The sequence below is a fragment of the Spermophilus citellus genome (genome assembly GCF_964194105.1).
Source record: "Spermophilus citellus genome assembly, chromosome: 3".
In the NCBI taxonomy this organism is placed as follows: domain Eukaryota; kingdom Metazoa; phylum Chordata; class Mammalia; order Rodentia; family Sciuridae; genus Spermophilus; species Spermophilus citellus.
Window position 1 is genome coordinate 217,805,820 of NC_138184.1, and position 16,799 is coordinate 217,822,618.

General features: G+C 35.6%; 1 protein-coding gene across 6 annotated transcripts in view; it reads right to left on the reverse strand.

Annotated features, from left to right (window-relative positions):
- The window catches only part of BRAF (B-Raf proto-oncogene, serine/threonine kinase), a 189,402-nt gene that overhangs the window by 8,663 nt on the left and 163,940 nt on the right, over positions 1–16,799 (reverse strand). For all 6 annotated transcript variants that reach the window (XM_081284997.1, XM_081285000.1, XM_081284995.1 and 3 more), the window contains 2 exons: positions 10,704–10,838; positions 5,844–5,997 (listed from right to left, as the gene is read on the reverse strand). In XM_081284997.1, the coding sequence (XP_081141123.1) occupies positions 5,844–5,997; positions 10,704–10,838 (289 nt within the window). The remainder of the gene's footprint in view (positions 1–5,843; positions 5,998–10,703; positions 10,839–16,799) is intronic.

Below are 16,799 nucleotides of genomic sequence, written 5' to 3' on the forward strand. Positions count from 1 at the left end.
ATTTTGGGTCTGAGTTGCTAAGACTGGCCTTGAGCTTGTGATCCTCCTGCTTCAGCCTCCCAAGTAGCTGGGATTACAGGTGTGTGCCACTGTGATAGTTTCATTGCATCATTTTTCATCTAACATTCTGTCTATATCTGATACTTGTAAACTCAAGGCCAGTTCTCGTTACTATATAATACTAAAGTTAATTTCTGGGAGTTGGTTAATAATTGACAATTATTAGAATTTAGTCTGCTATAACATCATTTTTTTGCATAGCAGTGTCTGAGGAGGATCTAAGCAATCACTTATATGAATACACTATTAATCTAGGAAGAACTTATCCATTTTTTCGTGGCTGTTAGATTCTACTTGGTTGCCAGACAATGTCAGCATGTCCTAATGCAGAGCATATTACCTAGTACCCTGGTGACTGGTTGAACCCTGGGATTTGTATGCTGATGATATTAGCAACTGTTTTGAGTGCCAGACATGCCAGATGCCTCAACTTAACATTTTATACACATTTACATCTGACACTCATACTATGAGGTAGACCCTATTATTGTCTTCATTTTATAGATGAGCGAGTTGAGGTTTAGGGTGGTCAAGCAACTTATCCACCAAGATCACTCTGTGGAACAAGAGCTAATTTTAAAATAGTTATCTAAAATAACCTCAAGACAGTAAAACTTCATTTAAATATCATTGAAAGGTGACTAGTTATATACTTCAAAACCAGCAACATCATCACTAGTTTAAAACCCCAAATGGATGAAGTGTATGAAAGAACCCAAATATGTATATATGATAGATAAATATGGTGGAATGCTTGTGGAATGCTAACCTAGGTGCTGCCTCCAAAGCTCAGGTTCTCAACAATTAACAAGCCCCTGAACAATTTTTAATAATTAAAATTTGTATTCCCACACTGATTTCAACTAGTTATTGAACAGCAGATAGTCCTTACTTCTATTCAGGGATTCCTTTTATTAAACAATTAACCATGGTGTTGCAAAAATGAAGATGGGGAAGGGTAAAAGAATTATTACCTTAAAGTTAAAAGGATTAAGGAATTTGGCACTGATTAAAATGAAGAGCCGAATTACTAAGACCTTGGAGAGTGAAAGATTTAGAGCACTATTATTATATTAAGCTGTTATATTAACAGAAACTTGAAATACACAAACATACTCACCATCATTGCTCACTTTTGGGTACATTATGGTTTTAAGGTTATTTTTAGTATTTTAATCAATTTCTTTAAAATGACTTGCAATATTCATATGAGTAGTAACTGTATCCATCACGATTCAATGTGAAAATAAGATTTAGGTAATATTTTGTTGAGCACTGTCCTATTCCACAAACTTAAAATATTAGCCTTAAAAATAATGAACAAAACAACCACCAAAGAATAACATCTTATCAACAAACTCCAAATCTCATGCGAGTAAAACAACACTAAAGATATCCTACCAAGTCTACTACTTCTAATCAAATGAAGTTTTTTTCATAATCAGATTCTGGGTGAGTGGGTAGAGGAGACAAAAAGAACTTACAGTTTAGGAAGCAATAAAATAACTCTATGAATATCCATGCAATCACAAATAATTTTAAAGGAAAGATGGAAATAACAGGTGATGAATCTGCTTTTGAAAAATAAATCTACTCTAATTCCTTTTTGCATAGCTGGGAATCTCTAGATTCCATCTCCTACTCAATTACTTGAATTCAGGGGCAACTTTGCTTGTGTGAAGTAATTTGAAGTGAAACATCTGCTACTTTTTGAAAATCTTGTTATATCAACTGAACTTATCAAAAAAATTAAAGATAAACAACATTTTCTTTCTCCTTCTTTCTGGTTGAGGATAACCTAAGCTTAATTTTCTATTTGATGAAAATAGGAACAGGGCAGAGAATTACTTGGAAAGACTTTTAAGAAAACAAGAACTTGTGCTTTTAGATACCTCAATTAACATGATTTATTTGAAAGGTAAGGACTTTGTTAACTAATTTAAAAATATAAACAATTATTCTCTATTCTAGAATTGAATGTATTGCAATGGTCATTATACACACAATTTAACAAAGTTCCTTGAAGATAAAATATGCTATGAAAAATCTAAAAGGTTGTTCCTTATACAAATCAATCACTGCTTTAGATGTAGGAGACAACTGAAACCAGAGTGAACTTTTTGTGATGATCTTTCAGGCAGTTTCAAAAGGATAAGAAGCATTCTGGCATAGATACTCTGGACTGCCTGAATTCATAGAGAAACAGCACAAGTGAGGTGATATACATGGTATAATGAAAAGTGCTATAGAAATGCTTAAAACTTCAGTAATTCTCAATCAAAAAAGGACTATAACTGGTAGTATTCATTTCATAGAATTTTAAAAAGGCAGACTATATTCTTGAGAATGACCCATTTGAGAGAAAGGACATTTAAGCTAGTATGTTAAATAGCTACATTTTAGGATGATTTTAACTGGTTTATAATTTAAATGACTAATATTATAATACCTGAAAATAAACTAACCTGAATGAAGCATTTAATTAAATTCTGTGATCTTTTTTTTTTTTTTTTGGTGGTGTTGGGGCTACTAGAGATAGAATTCAGGGGCACTTAACCACGGAGCCACATCCCCAGCCCTATTTTGTATTTTATTTAGAGATAGGGTCTCACTAAGTTGCTTAGAGCCTCACTAAGTTGCTGAGGCTGGCTTCAAACTCTTGATCCTCCTGCCTCAGCCTCCCAAACTGCCAGGATTATGGGCGTGAGCCACTGTGCCTGGCAAATTCTATGGTCTTTAAACTACTTACCTCAAAACAAATCTTATTTCTTATCACTGACTCTTAAAACTTTTAAAAGGTAAAGCAAATATTATAAAAAGGTTGCCTTCTGAAGAAGGAAATCAATTTTACTGAAAAAATATGTGAGGGCAAGGCCTTAGCAAAGAAGTAATCAATCACAAGAAAACAAACATCCTGTTTCAATTACCTAATGAAAGAGTAGCTCTACATATGCTTAGAAAAAATTATGTTTTTCCTTTTTTAAAAAAAATATTTATTATTTAGTATTAGTTGGACACAACACGTTTATTTTATTTATTTACTTTTATGGGGTGCTGAGGACTGAACCCAGGGCCTCGCGTGTGTTAGGTGAGCGCTCTACTGCTGAGCCACAACCTCAGCCCCTATGTTTTTCCTTTTTTGGAGACTGTATCTAAAACTCAGCATAAAACAAACAAATAGCAACAAACAGAAAGAGAAGCTGATTTAATTCTAAAGATTCCTATTCTCTGATCTAAACATCTCACTTGCCATATTTCCGTGTTTTTCAGGTTCTTCTACTAATCTAGTGGGCCAAACTTGGAAGGGATATTAAATTACTATGCAACCTCTGGAGGGATGCTCCACTGTCTATGGGCATGAGTTTCCTAAGCAGCTCAACAGGGCTTAGCAATGCTCACTGGCAAAAAAAAAAAAAAATAATAATAATAATAATAAAAAAAAAAAGACAGAAATGAAAGAAGTCAAATGCAGATGGTGGGGATTGGGGTGGTGGGAGTGTTTTCTGGGCTGGATAGTGTTGGGGAGAAAGAAAGAAATCAATTTTACTGAAAAAATAAGTAAGGCAGGTATATTGGAAGATGATACAAAGAGTTCTATCAATAAAAAGATCCTTTAAATGCATAAGGGCCTGGGTCGATCTCCAGCACTGAAAAACAAAAAACAAAAACACAAAACCCTCCGATCTTTATTTCAAAATTCCCAAAACTTTTTTGAGCACTCCAAGACTAAGTCAATTTTGTGAAAATTTTGTTAGCCAGGTGCCTGCTATTCTTTTTGTGAATACATACAACTTTACTAACTACTACCCCTCCTATCTTTAGACACACTGGAGGTTTTAGAAATCATTAACTTTGATGTTTTGCAACATGTTACATTCTTTTATCCCTTAATTTTTTTTAAATATGAAAAAAATGTTCTTTTTTACTATCTTGAAAGGCACTAATCAATATATAAAGTCATAATGTCAATGCCTTTCTTTAATTCTTTTTTCTTCTTGGTACCAGGGATTGAACCCAGGGGGTGCTTAACCACTAAGCCACATCCCTAGCCCTTATTTTTCATTTTGAGAAAGGGTCTCACTAAGTCGCTTAGGGCCTTGCTAAATTGCTGAGATTGGCTTTGAACTTATGATTCTCCTACCTGAGTCTCCTGAGCCTCTGGGATTACAGGCTTGGCACAATGCCTATCTTAAGTTAAATGAGGGCCAAAAGGTATGTCACAGTTATTTTTCGTTGTTGATGGACATTTATTTTATTCATTTATTTATATGTGGTGCTGAGAATCAAACCCAGTGCCTTACACATGTGAGGCAAGCACTCTACTACTGAGCCACAACCCCAGCCGCCATAGTTATTAATGAGTGTTTTTCCTGAATGAAATCTAACTATGCAAGTAAAATATTTCAGAAGTTTGTCTCTGGTATTTAAAAACTAAATTATAATTAAGTTACAATTTTCCTAGTTTTTTTCTTTATTGACTTTGAAGAAGGATATGCAGATGTCTGTCTGCTGAAATAACTTTCAGTTGCTGGCTGTATTTAAAAATTAGCACAAATCTAAAATGAGTAAGTAAAGATGTAATTAAGAGTCTAGCTTTTGTTCAGAGGACTATAAGTAGAGTTGGCAGTATAAGAACAACACTGCCTCCCTTTTTGATTCCTTTTGAATCACAGTAGAAGAGTACTGTATGAATGCTACATTAGAGTCATTTTCTACACAAGAATATTTAAGTATTAGAAGAACTTCATATTGTGGAATGCAAAAAAGAGAAGAGCAAGCATTCATCAAGAGCAGAATCTTGCTGGACAAAGGATATAAAGGGGACAGAAATTTTATGAGACACAATGATAAAGTGATTGCTATAATATATATCACAAGAGATAAGTATATTCTAAAGTAGCAACTTAAAGAAGAAATCATTACGTGATTATGTGGCAACCAGAATTACCTAAAGTTCTTAGAAAATTCTGTGAAGTTATTTTTGGGAAAAGGAGATGAGAATAAGGGGGCAATGCATTTTTATTGTAAGGAAATTTGACTTCTATTCATGTAAGATATCCTTAATATATACAGAAAACTAATCTAAAAGGAATTCCAATTTATAACCCGTTCCCACTAAAATTCCAAAATTAAACCATTTTACTCATGTCAAACATGCCACTCCTCAGTAATATTGTTGATCATTTACACCCACAATTTATTAAAAGAAATTTAGTCATTTGCTTTAAGGAGATAAACATCCAAATTTTCTACAAAGTAGTAAAAAGAAATAGTTATATAAAAAATATTAAGTAGAATAAGAACAGGATTATTCAATTCTAGTGACTTCCTAAATTAGATCTGCTTTGGTTTGCCCTATTTGACACAGGCTAACCTATTGTCAACTTCCCCTCTGTGAATATGCATCTCCTCTGGCATCCCTAATGATGATTGACAGTTAATAACAAAAGCTGCATGAGAAAACTGAAGTTTAATAATTAGAATGACCAACGGAATAAAACAAATTCACAACAGGAAATCAAGCCTCTGGAAGAGGCACTGCCAGTTTTTAGTAATGTTTGTGTGTTTTTTACACACCAACACATGGTTAAATCCAATATTAGGGATTGGGAAAAAATTTTACCTAGTGTTTAAACACTCAAGTGTTCTTTGGCTCATCTTAGAAAAGAATATCCTGTTCAGTATAACATATAAGCAAACACATGTCCATTTATTTTCTTTTTGTTGCTACCCTCCTTTAATTTCTCACTCATTTAATCTGTTTCAGTGGACAGGAAACGCACCATATCCCCCTGCTTGGATGGGTGTTTTTGGAGAAGCACAAGCATAGAGACTAAAATCCTCTGTTTGGAAACCAGCCCGATTCAAGGAGGGTTCTGATGCACTGCGGTGAATTTTTGGCAATGAGCGGGCCAGCAGCTCAATAGAGGCGAGAATCTATGGAAAAAGAAAACAAACAAATAAAAAGAAAACAGAATGAAAACCTGGGTGGCATAAATCTTTAAGAGTCTCATCATACAAGAAAGCACCTGAAATCTTACATTGTTTTTAGTATTATAAATGCCTAGAAAAACAGAAGCTGGTATTTTTCCCTAAAAGCAATTAACAAAAAACAAAACAAACCACCCGATACTACAACTTTTCTTTCTGTAAACTGAATGGAGAAAGTAACTCCATTAAGAGATTTTCTTTATGTTTTAGATCATTTGCCAAACTTGGAACAGTAAATAATAAAAAAATTTAAAACCAATTATATTTGTTTGGCACAGACCACAAGTTCCTTTTGGAAAGAAGATAGAGTATAAGTAAGTACTACATGGCTAGCTCTAAACAGAACAGAGCAACTTATCCTTTAAGAAACTCAGCAATGGGAAATGGTTCACACACATATAAATAAGACCACTGACCTAGACTGCTAGTGGTATGTCTCATAAATGAGAAGTGACAAATGAATGGTGAAGACAGGGAAAGTCTACAGATAAATAACAATATACACAGCAGAGAAATTCACATATTTTAAGGTACAAAAGAAACATGATATAAAAGTATACAGCATGATAATGCATGTTCATAATCATGAGACATGTACAAAGGACTTGGCACAATGCCAGGCATAAAGTAAGTACTCAAAGAAATTTTAGCAGAAATTATCATTAATACTATTATTACTGTTCTGAACTATCAATATTATTTTTTAAGTCAAACTATAATCATTATAGTGACTAGTAAAAGGAGGAAAAGAAATAAGCAATGTTATAAAAATTTTTAAATTCTAAAACAAGTAAATAAAATTTAAGCTGGGGGTACATTAGTGCACGCCTATAATTCCAGCTACTCAGGAGGATTTAAAGTTCAAGGCCAGACTCAGCAACTGTGAGACACAGTGACAAAATAAAAAAAATAAAAAAGGAGCTAGAGAGGGCTGGGGATGTGGCTCAAGCGGTAGCGCGCTCGCCTGGCATGTGTGCGGCCCGGGGTTCGATCCTCAGCACCACATACAAAGATGTTGTGTCCACCGAGAACTAAAAAATAAATATTAAAATTCTCTCTCTCTCTCTCTCTCTAAAAAAAAAAAATAAAAAAAAATAAAAAAATAAAAAAGGAGCTAGGGATATAGCTCAGTGGTAAATGTGCCTCTAGGCTCAATCACTAGTATCTAAGTGAATGAATTAATGAAAACAAACATAAAAAGTAAAAAGTATATTCTCCAGGGATAATCATACTTTCTTCTGGATCTTTCCTATACATAAATATATACATATAAAAACAGAGCCCATCTTCACCACCTTTTATACTACACTTTTTTCCTCATTATTTTCTTTTTACCCTCATTAATATCCATGCCATCTATAAAGTTACCTTCATTTTTATGTCTTCAAATTTAATCTATTATAGTAAACTTTTTTTTTATATACCCAAGTACTTATGGAAGTAGGTTTGATAGCACAGGGTTTTAAGAGTATTTTAAATTTATGGATTCTACACCAAATACTTCCCACAAGCTGAACAATTTACTTTCTCACTACACAGTACCCACCCCCCCAAAAAAAAATTCTTAAAAAAGAATAATTCCTACCTCCCAACATTGTTCTCAGTGTTGGATATTCTTTGCCCTCTTTCTACTGACTTGTGTGTGTGTGTGTTACTAGGGATGAAACTCAGGGACACTCTACTACTTGTGATCCTCCTGCCTCAGCCTCTTGAGTTGCTGGGATTACATGTGTGTCCCACCATGGCCAGATCTTTTGACTGTCTTACTTACTGATTTTGTAAAATGTTCACCTTTGTTATATATGCTACAATTAGCCAGGTGCAGTGGCATATACCTGTAATCCCAATGGCTTGGAGGATTGCCTCAAGGCTAGCCTCAGCAACTTAGTGAGGCCATATCTCAAAGTGAAAAACAAAAACAAAAAAGGGCTGGGCATGTAGCTCCTGGGTTAAATCTATCAAAAAAATATATTTTTCTCTTTAAATTTTAATATTATTTTTTACTATTGTAGAAATTAAAAATATTTAATGCAGGCATATATACTATATTAAACTTTATAATTTCCGAACTTTGCCTCTTGTTTAGGAAATTCTTTCCTTCTTCAACACTGTAGAAATGATTTCATATTTTATAGTTGTTTTACATATAGATCTTTAGCCATTTAGGATTTATGTGGCGAAAAATTGTATGGTGTAGAAAGATAACCTCTGGGGCTGGGGATATAACTCAGTTGGTAGAGTGCTTGCCTTGCATGCGCAAGGCCGTGGGTTCAATCCCCCAGCACCACAAAAAAAAAAAAAAGAAAAGAAAAGAAAAGAAAAGAACCTCTAACAAGCTGTGTGTGGCAGCACATGCCTGTAATCCCAGCTACTTGGGAAGCTGAGGCAGGAGTATCACCAAGTTCATGGCCAGCCTCTGCAACCTGGGGAAACCCTGACTCAAAAAACAAACAAAAGAAATAACAGGGTTGAGGATGTTGATCAGTTATCTGTCAGCAATTATGATAACAGATTAACAGAATGCCCCGAGTTAATTCCCAGTAAAACATACACACGCGCACACACACATACACACACAGAGAAAAACAACAAACTAAACAAAAATAAACCTGTAATGAAAATTTAAATGTAATACTTAAAGGAGTAGCCTCCACTAATCTAGACAATTCATATTCATATGCACATTTCAATTTTTGATACCACTAAATGAATGAAATGATATATTTAGAAGTTTGAACAATTCTGTCCCTTTAAGTAGGAAATGTTAGCACCTGGGATGTGAAAAGAGATCATGGTACTGGCCCAGCTGCTGATGTTCAACAACACTGGTCTTTCATCCAGATGTTTTCTGAGTTAAAAACGAAGACAAGCCAAGCCAAGCCAAGCCAAGCCAAGCCAAGCCAAGCCAAAGCAAAGCAAAGCAAAGCAAAGCAAAATATCCCAAAACTCTTTCTTAAAGTAACAGCAACGTAGGGTCATAGAACATAAAAACATTTATCTATCCATTTAACCATTTAGCCTCCCGTTTCTTTTCTGGGGCAGCCCTTGACACTTGCTATAACCATCAATTCTACCTTCTTTAATTTTTTTTCTCTTTTAAACATTTATTTTTTAGTTGTAGTTGCATACAATACCTTTATTTTTATGTGGTGCTGAGGATCGAACCCAGGGCCTCGCACATGCTAAGCGAGCGCTCTACCGCTGAGCCACAACCCCAGCCCCTTCTTTAATTCTTTAGAAAAGAAAAATTTTGGGATAAAAAATGAAGGATGAGTGAATCTCATTTCTGTAATGGTGACTTATCTAAGTACTCTAGTTAGGACTGACATTCAAAGGCATAAGAACCACAAAGGAATGTCCCAGCAATTATGATAACAGATTAACTATGAAAGTCTATACTTCCCACTTTTATAAGTTGTTCAAAACATTATATAGCTCTTGACAAGTACTTCCCACTTTAAACAACTGATTTGTCATGGGGTATATTTAGACAGTGTTATCAGGAAATTCCCAAGCATAAGAAAATGCTGCATTTATATTATAATATCTGTTATAGTTAAATGCTTTAAGCTTGTTACCTTAGTTTCAGTTCTTTGTGATGTTTATTTCTTTTTTCCTTTCTTTTTTTAAAAAAATATTTTTTAGTTACAGTGGACATAATACCTTTATTTCACTTATTTATTTTTATGTGGTACTGAGGATCGAACCCAGGGCCTTGTGCGTGCAAGGCAAGCGCTCTACCGCTGAGCCACAACCCCAGCCCCTTTTTTTCTTTCTTTTTTGTGAGGTGGAGTCTAGACATGTTGCCCAGGCTGGCCTCAGACTCTAGGCTAAAGTGATCTCTTCTACCTCAGCCTCCCAAGTAAGCGACACCACATTGGCTCTTGTGTGGTTTATTAAAGATTATTAACTTTAGCCTCACAACATGAAAAGATTAAAAAAAAAGCAATGAAGAGTTATAAAGAATCATGAAAAGAAGACTGCATTCACTGCCTTTTCTTTGTGCGCCTGGTGGGCATGTCCCTTAAAAAGACCTCGTATGAAAGGGAAACTTGGAACCTCTTTACCATCAAGAAGAATAAGCATCAGTTCACAAAGTATGAGGTATAGGCCTCTAAAAGGCCCTTGGGTCAAAACTATTTTCATAACAATATTAAGATATTATTTGCCTTTTTACTGTCATTTTACAAGTCAAGTTTTCAGAGGCAACAATATAATGTAAGATACTGCAACATAATGCAAAAGCAAAAAATCCAGTTATTTTCTTTTTTTAAAGACATTTGAAAAAGAATGTAAAATGTAAATACCATTATTCTTTCAATAATGATTTTGGTTTGGAAAACAGTAATTATTACTTACATAAGCAAAAGTTCTTTGGGGTCTTTCATAATTTCTAAATGTATAAAAGAATCTGTGACCAAAAAGTTTGAGAAATACTGGATAAATGCAAAGACCTTCTGAAAGTTTGTGTTGGGAGCCCAAACTTATGCTCAATTTTCACAAACCATCTTCGTGTTTTTACCTGTCTGGAGGCTGCACATAATCACATGGAATCTAAACCTATGAAACAAACAGTGTGCTCCATGGAGTGCTTGAAAATCTGCCTCTGAATGTTAGGCTATTCTTTTAGTTAGCACAAAGTTTTTTCTTACTTGGGGAAAGAGTGGTCTTTCATCTCTTTTCTTTTTGAGGCACTCTGCCATTAATCTCTTCATGGCTTTTGGACAGTTACTCCGTACCTTACTGAGATCTGGGGATAGGTATCCTCGTCCCACCATGAAAATTATCTGGAGAAAAATAAAGGTAAATCACATATCTTTTATATAAGTTAAAATATATAAACAATGAAAAATCAATAAGCTCTACACTTAAGACATCTGTACTGTTCTAAATACATCTTATGCTTTGATAAAACCAACAATGCTAGTATATTGGTTCCTATATATCAGAGATTGTGGAATACCCATCCCCAAAGGGCTGCAATCTGAAATTTTCGTGACCTGGGGCTGTTCAAAGGGCTCTTAACTCCTGTGCTGCTAGTTTCTCCTTATGTAGTCTATGTTCCCGCTGACAGTAACTGTTATGAAACACACAGATCCGATAGTGTTTCTTCTTTCCTTAAAAAAAATGGTTACTGAGCCAGGTGCAGCTGTGCACGCCTGTAATCCTAGTGGCTCGGGAGGCTGAGACAGAAGGGATTGTGAGTTCAAAGCCAGCTTCAGCAACTGCAAAGTGCTAAGCAATTCAGTGAGACCCTGTCTCTAAATAAAATACAAAATAGGGCTGGGGAATGTGGCTCAGTGGTCAGGTGCTCCTGAGTTCAATCCCCAGTACTAAAACAACAATAAAAACAACAACAACAAAAGCAAAACAAAAAAACAAAACAAAACAAAACAAAACAAAACAAAACAGGGTTATTGAGTACTTTTAATTGTTAGGTATTAGGCTAACTCCTTTGCATATGTGTAGCAAGAACCAAAAAGCTAACCTTTTTAGCAATCATTTGCCCTAGTGCTATGGAAACTCTAATGGGGCATTTGGTTATAGGACCTCAGAATCACAGCCTCTTCCATCCCAATAGAAATCTTTTAACCATGTTTATATGGCCTCAGCTCCTTCCCATGAGAAGAGAAGGTAAAGCCTTTCAGCTCTTTTGAGGGTAGATGAAAACAGATGTTAGGAGTCTTGGGAATCTGGGAAGAGAGGATCTGAAGAGAGGGAGTTTTGATCTTAGAAGGAACAGGTCCCAGAGGGCTGGAATAGATGCTAGGGTGGAGGAAACTAGTAAGAAAGCCCCCATTCTGGGCAGAGCTGATGGAATTTTAGATATATTCAAGGTTAATGTTTGGTGTCAAATGACCCTTGTTTATGAGTCTAAAGTAAAGTTTTAATTGCAATGTGATCTCTATGGTACAATTAAAAGGATGAAGCTTGGGAAGAGATATTGAGGGGACATAGATTTCTTTCATCTTGCCCTCTTCTGAATCCAGGATGTATAATCACTTTAATGGAGGAAAGAGACTCAGAATCCTGGCAGGAACTTGGAATAATATCTTGAAGCAACAGGTGACTACAAGCAACAACCAGGAAAAAGTAAAGCACTTAACAAGGGGGTCTTCAAAGTTGAGAAACAGTCTGGACTGCCTACATTCACAGAGGACAGCAGTTCAGATATGCTGACTTGGCTATCAATGGAAAAGGTAGCCCTGAAAGACCAAAAAAACTTTGGTACACTTGAATTATAGATGTCATCTAATTTAACACTCAAAATAATTCTAACAAGGTAGGTATTAACCCTATTTTACAAATTAGGAACCCAAAGCTCAAACAAATCTAAGAACTTGTCCAAGATAATGCAGCTATATAAGAATTTGGAGCTGGGCATGGCCCACAAACTCAAGATCAGTCTCGGCAATTTAGCAAGACCTTGTCTCAAAAATAAAAAGGGTTGGGGATGTAGCTCAATAGTAAAGTGCCCTTGGGTTCAATCTCCAGCACCAAACAAACAAACAAATAAACAAACTGGATAAGACCATCCCAATAGAAATCTTTTAACCATGTTTTATATGGCCTCAGCTCCTTCCCAGGTTCCTGTAAAATTCCGGTGAATTGAAGGCCTAACTAAAATTGAATCTTGCTCATCATACCTTTCCTTTCACACCAAGAAATGATAATGCCCTCCTTTCTACCAATAGCTGTTATGACTATTTACTGCATCAGATGGTTATCAATCTTCTTGTGATTATGTAAATTCCCCAATGAAACTATAGGTCCTTATAGGCAGGGATTGTGTCTCATATATATGCATATCTTCTTCTGTATTTGTATTTATTTATTTATTTGGCAATGAGTATTGAACGCTGGGGTGCTTTATCACTAAGCTACATTCCTAGTCTTATTTATTTTTTATTTTTGAGACAGGTCTTGTGAAGTTGTTGAGGGTCTAGCTAAATTGCTGAGGCTGTCCTCAAGCTAGTGATCCTGCTGCCTAAGCCTCCTGAGCTGCTGGGGTTACAGGCATGTGCCACTATGCCCTACTCTCTTCTTTTTAAAAATCTATACTACCTCAGCCTCTAACATTTAACACAATCTTCTGGACACAACAGGTTTTGAATGTGTAGGTTAACAACTCCTTAAGGTGAATGACAAATTTGTGCTAACTGATTAGCCATGTCATAATTTGTAGTCTTCAAACTAGGGTAAAGATCTCTGGGGCTACATGAAGATTCTACCAGAATTAAACACACATGGTAGTTTTAAGGGAATTAATTTCTACCTCATCAACTTACTTATGTCCCTTTCAAATAACTGACTTGCCCAAGAACTATTCATTCAGGTAAAAGTGTAAATCTTATCCTCTTTCCCCTTTCTCCTCTGTCATAACTGTCCTTCTACTTTACAAAAAGGCTTACTTTTTACCCATATGGAATCTAACTATATATATAGTACGCATTATTCCAGATTGTGAAAACTATCGAGGAATGAAAGGGATATTTCCAAAAATTATTATCTAACTTAGCTCTAATGAGTAAATAATAATCCCCTTTTGCACCAAAGTTGGTTTCCAATTCTTTGTTTCCAACAAAACTGTCAAGTGATCATTAAAATAGTTTTTAAGAAGTTACTATATGGGCTGGGGATGTGGCTCAAGCGGTAGCGCGCTCGCCTGGCATGCGTGCGGCCCGGGTTCGATCCTCAGCACCACATACCAACAAAGATGTTGTGTCCGCCGAGAACTAAAAAATAAATATTAAAAATTCTCTCTCTCACTCTCTCTCCTCTCTCACTCTCTCTTTAAAAAAAAAAAAAAAGAAGTTACTATATAATATCTGGGTGTGGTGGTGTAATCCCAGGGGCTCAGGAGACTGAGGTAGGAGGATTGCAAGTTCAAAGCCAGCCTTAGCAACTTGGCAAGGCACTAAACAATTCAGTGAGACTCTGTCTCTAATAAAAACATGAAAAAGGGCTGGGGATGTGGCTCAGTGGTTAAGCACCACTGGGTTCAACCCCCAGTACCCTCCCATCCCCAAAAAATTACTATATAATTTTTGGCATAATCTAGGAATGAATTCAAGTAATTGAGTGATATGGTGTACTCAGAGAGAGAGGACTGGTCTTTGTGCTTTGCTCCTGGGAAGTAATCACTAAGCCCAGGGGGATGTCTTGTCCTGTTTCTCTGGGGACTCTGGGCCATGTCAGATGTCTATGCTAACAAAGTGACTTACAGAGGGGTCTTTGGATCATTTAGTATCAGCATGACCCTTGAAGGAGCTGGAAACTGAGGTCAACTACACAAGAGTCAGCTACACACCTACAAAACCAAGTCCTAATAAAACCTCTAGACTCCAAGGCCCAGGAAGTTTCCCTGGTTGGCAATATACAATGTGTATTGTCATATACCACTACCAGGAAATTTAGTACTGTCCACAACTCCATGGGAAGAAGATAACTGGAAGTTTCACTTGAGACATGTTTTTGGACTCTGTTCTATGTATCTTTTCCCTTCTGATTTTAATCTGCATTCCTTCACTGGAATAAACTGTGAGTACAACAGACTTCAGAGAATTTTCAGTGAGTCCTTTTGGTCTTGGGGACTATGAAACTCTGCATATGGCTATATAAAACTCCTACCTTTCCTACCTTAATAAGATTTCTCAATATTTACCTCTTTAAAAATACAATAAGGAAAAAAGATCAATATTAAGCCTTGGCTCATCTACCAAAAAATCGTATTTACCTACAGATATATAAATCAACTGAAGGATAAACAAAAGCCCAGTGTTATTTATTAAGATAGACATTTCAATAAAATTTTATATTGTCTCTTCTCTATTAATCAAAACTTACATTATTTTTATCAGTTACATATTAAAAATTGAAACAATGGCATAATTCAGAATTTTTAAGAAATCAACAACCCAAAACAAAAAAATTTTAAACATTCTAAGTTTAAACTTATAGCCATATTTTTTATTGTAAATATGTAACTTGAATACTCACTAAAAAGCTTTAAAGCATAGAAATGTGTTACATTAGGACAGAATTATGTGGAGAGTGAAACAGAATACTACAAATAGTTTTGGGGAAAAAAAAGGAATCATGTCCTACCTCAAAAATTAACATAGAGCTATCATATTTTTTAAAATAAGTGATAGTATATCAAATTATTATGGTTTTTAGATTTTACTAGATATTTTTATTTTGGGGGGGTGCTGGGGATCAAATCCAGGGCCTCAGCATGCTGGGCAAGTGTTCTACCACTGATACATTCTACCCTAGATACATTTTTAAAAGCATTGTAGATAGGTATGGTGGTTCATGCCTGTAATCCTAGCAACTCAGGATGTTGAGATAGAAGAATCACAAGTTTGAGGCCAGCTTCAGCAATTTGGTGAGGTCCTAAGCAACTTAGTGAGACCCTGTCGAAAATTAAAAAAGAAAAAAGGACTTGGGATGTAGCTCAGTGGTAAAGTGTCCCTGGGTTTAATCCCCAGTACAACAACAAAACAAAAAACTTTAAAAAGAGGGAGTTAGTTATACCAGCCTTATTTTAAATGTTAACTGAATAGAAAATTATATTCTTAGCAATTACTCAAGCTTAAGGTAAAACTTCTTAGATGCTAATTTATTTATTTATTTTTTTGGTGCTGAGGATTGAACCCAGGGCCTTGGGTTTGAGAGACAAGCACTCTTCCAACTGAGCTATACCCCCAGCCCTTTAGATGCTAATTTAAAAGCATTCACAGAGATGCAAAATTTTTCAAAAACCTGACTTTCAGAAAGAATGTGAGAAAGAAATCAAAGACAACTCTTACATTTTTACATGCCTCACTGTTTTAGTTTCTGTGGAGTACAGGGCAGGTGACCTTTGCTGCTGGGGTTGGGGAGCTCAGTGATGATGAAACAGCAGGAAAGCGAAAGGACAAGTCTTTGCCGGGATATAATTTGAGAAAATTCGTGGGGTACACATGCACAAAATCTATACATTAGCTTGAAATCTGGGACTGGTTCTTATTTGGAATACACATTCAGTACTCTGACACCCTCCCCTTCATCCCCTCATTTTCAACATCACCCCATATATTGCCTCAATAGAACTCTACATTCCATTGGTAGCTCAGACTGTGCTTTATTCATCTTTGAATGTCTCTATATTCCACAGTGCTTTATATGTAGTAGATGTTAAAAAACCTTTTCTGTTAAAATAATTTGTGTATTAATTAAGATACTGGAACTTATCATTTCTTGTTTCTTGAGAGCCTATGCTTAGAACCCAGGCAATTTGCTGTGAGAAAGAACAAGCAGCCTGAAGAATTCCTATGGAAAGGACTATGGAAAGTCCTATGTGAAGAATTGGGTTCCCTAGCCCATGACCTTGACTGAGTTCCCAGCTGACAGCTACTGCCAACTTGTCAGGTATGTGAATGAGTCAATTTGGAAGCAGATCTTCTTAACATCCAGTCACATTGTTCTAGCCGATACCATGTTAAACAGATAAATCTTCCTTACTGGGAGCAGCCTGATTGTAGATTCATTTGAGACACTACATTCTGGATGATTTGTTATACACCAATAACTGGAATATACTTAAAATAACTGACATATGTTATCTATTATTTTCTTCTAAAAATACACAATATTTCTGTTCCAAGAAAAGAAAGCCATGAGGATATAGTCAATATTCTTAGCTTAGATAAGCCCATTATTATTAATCCCCATTTAGTAGAGGATTAAAGAGGGAAAAAGAG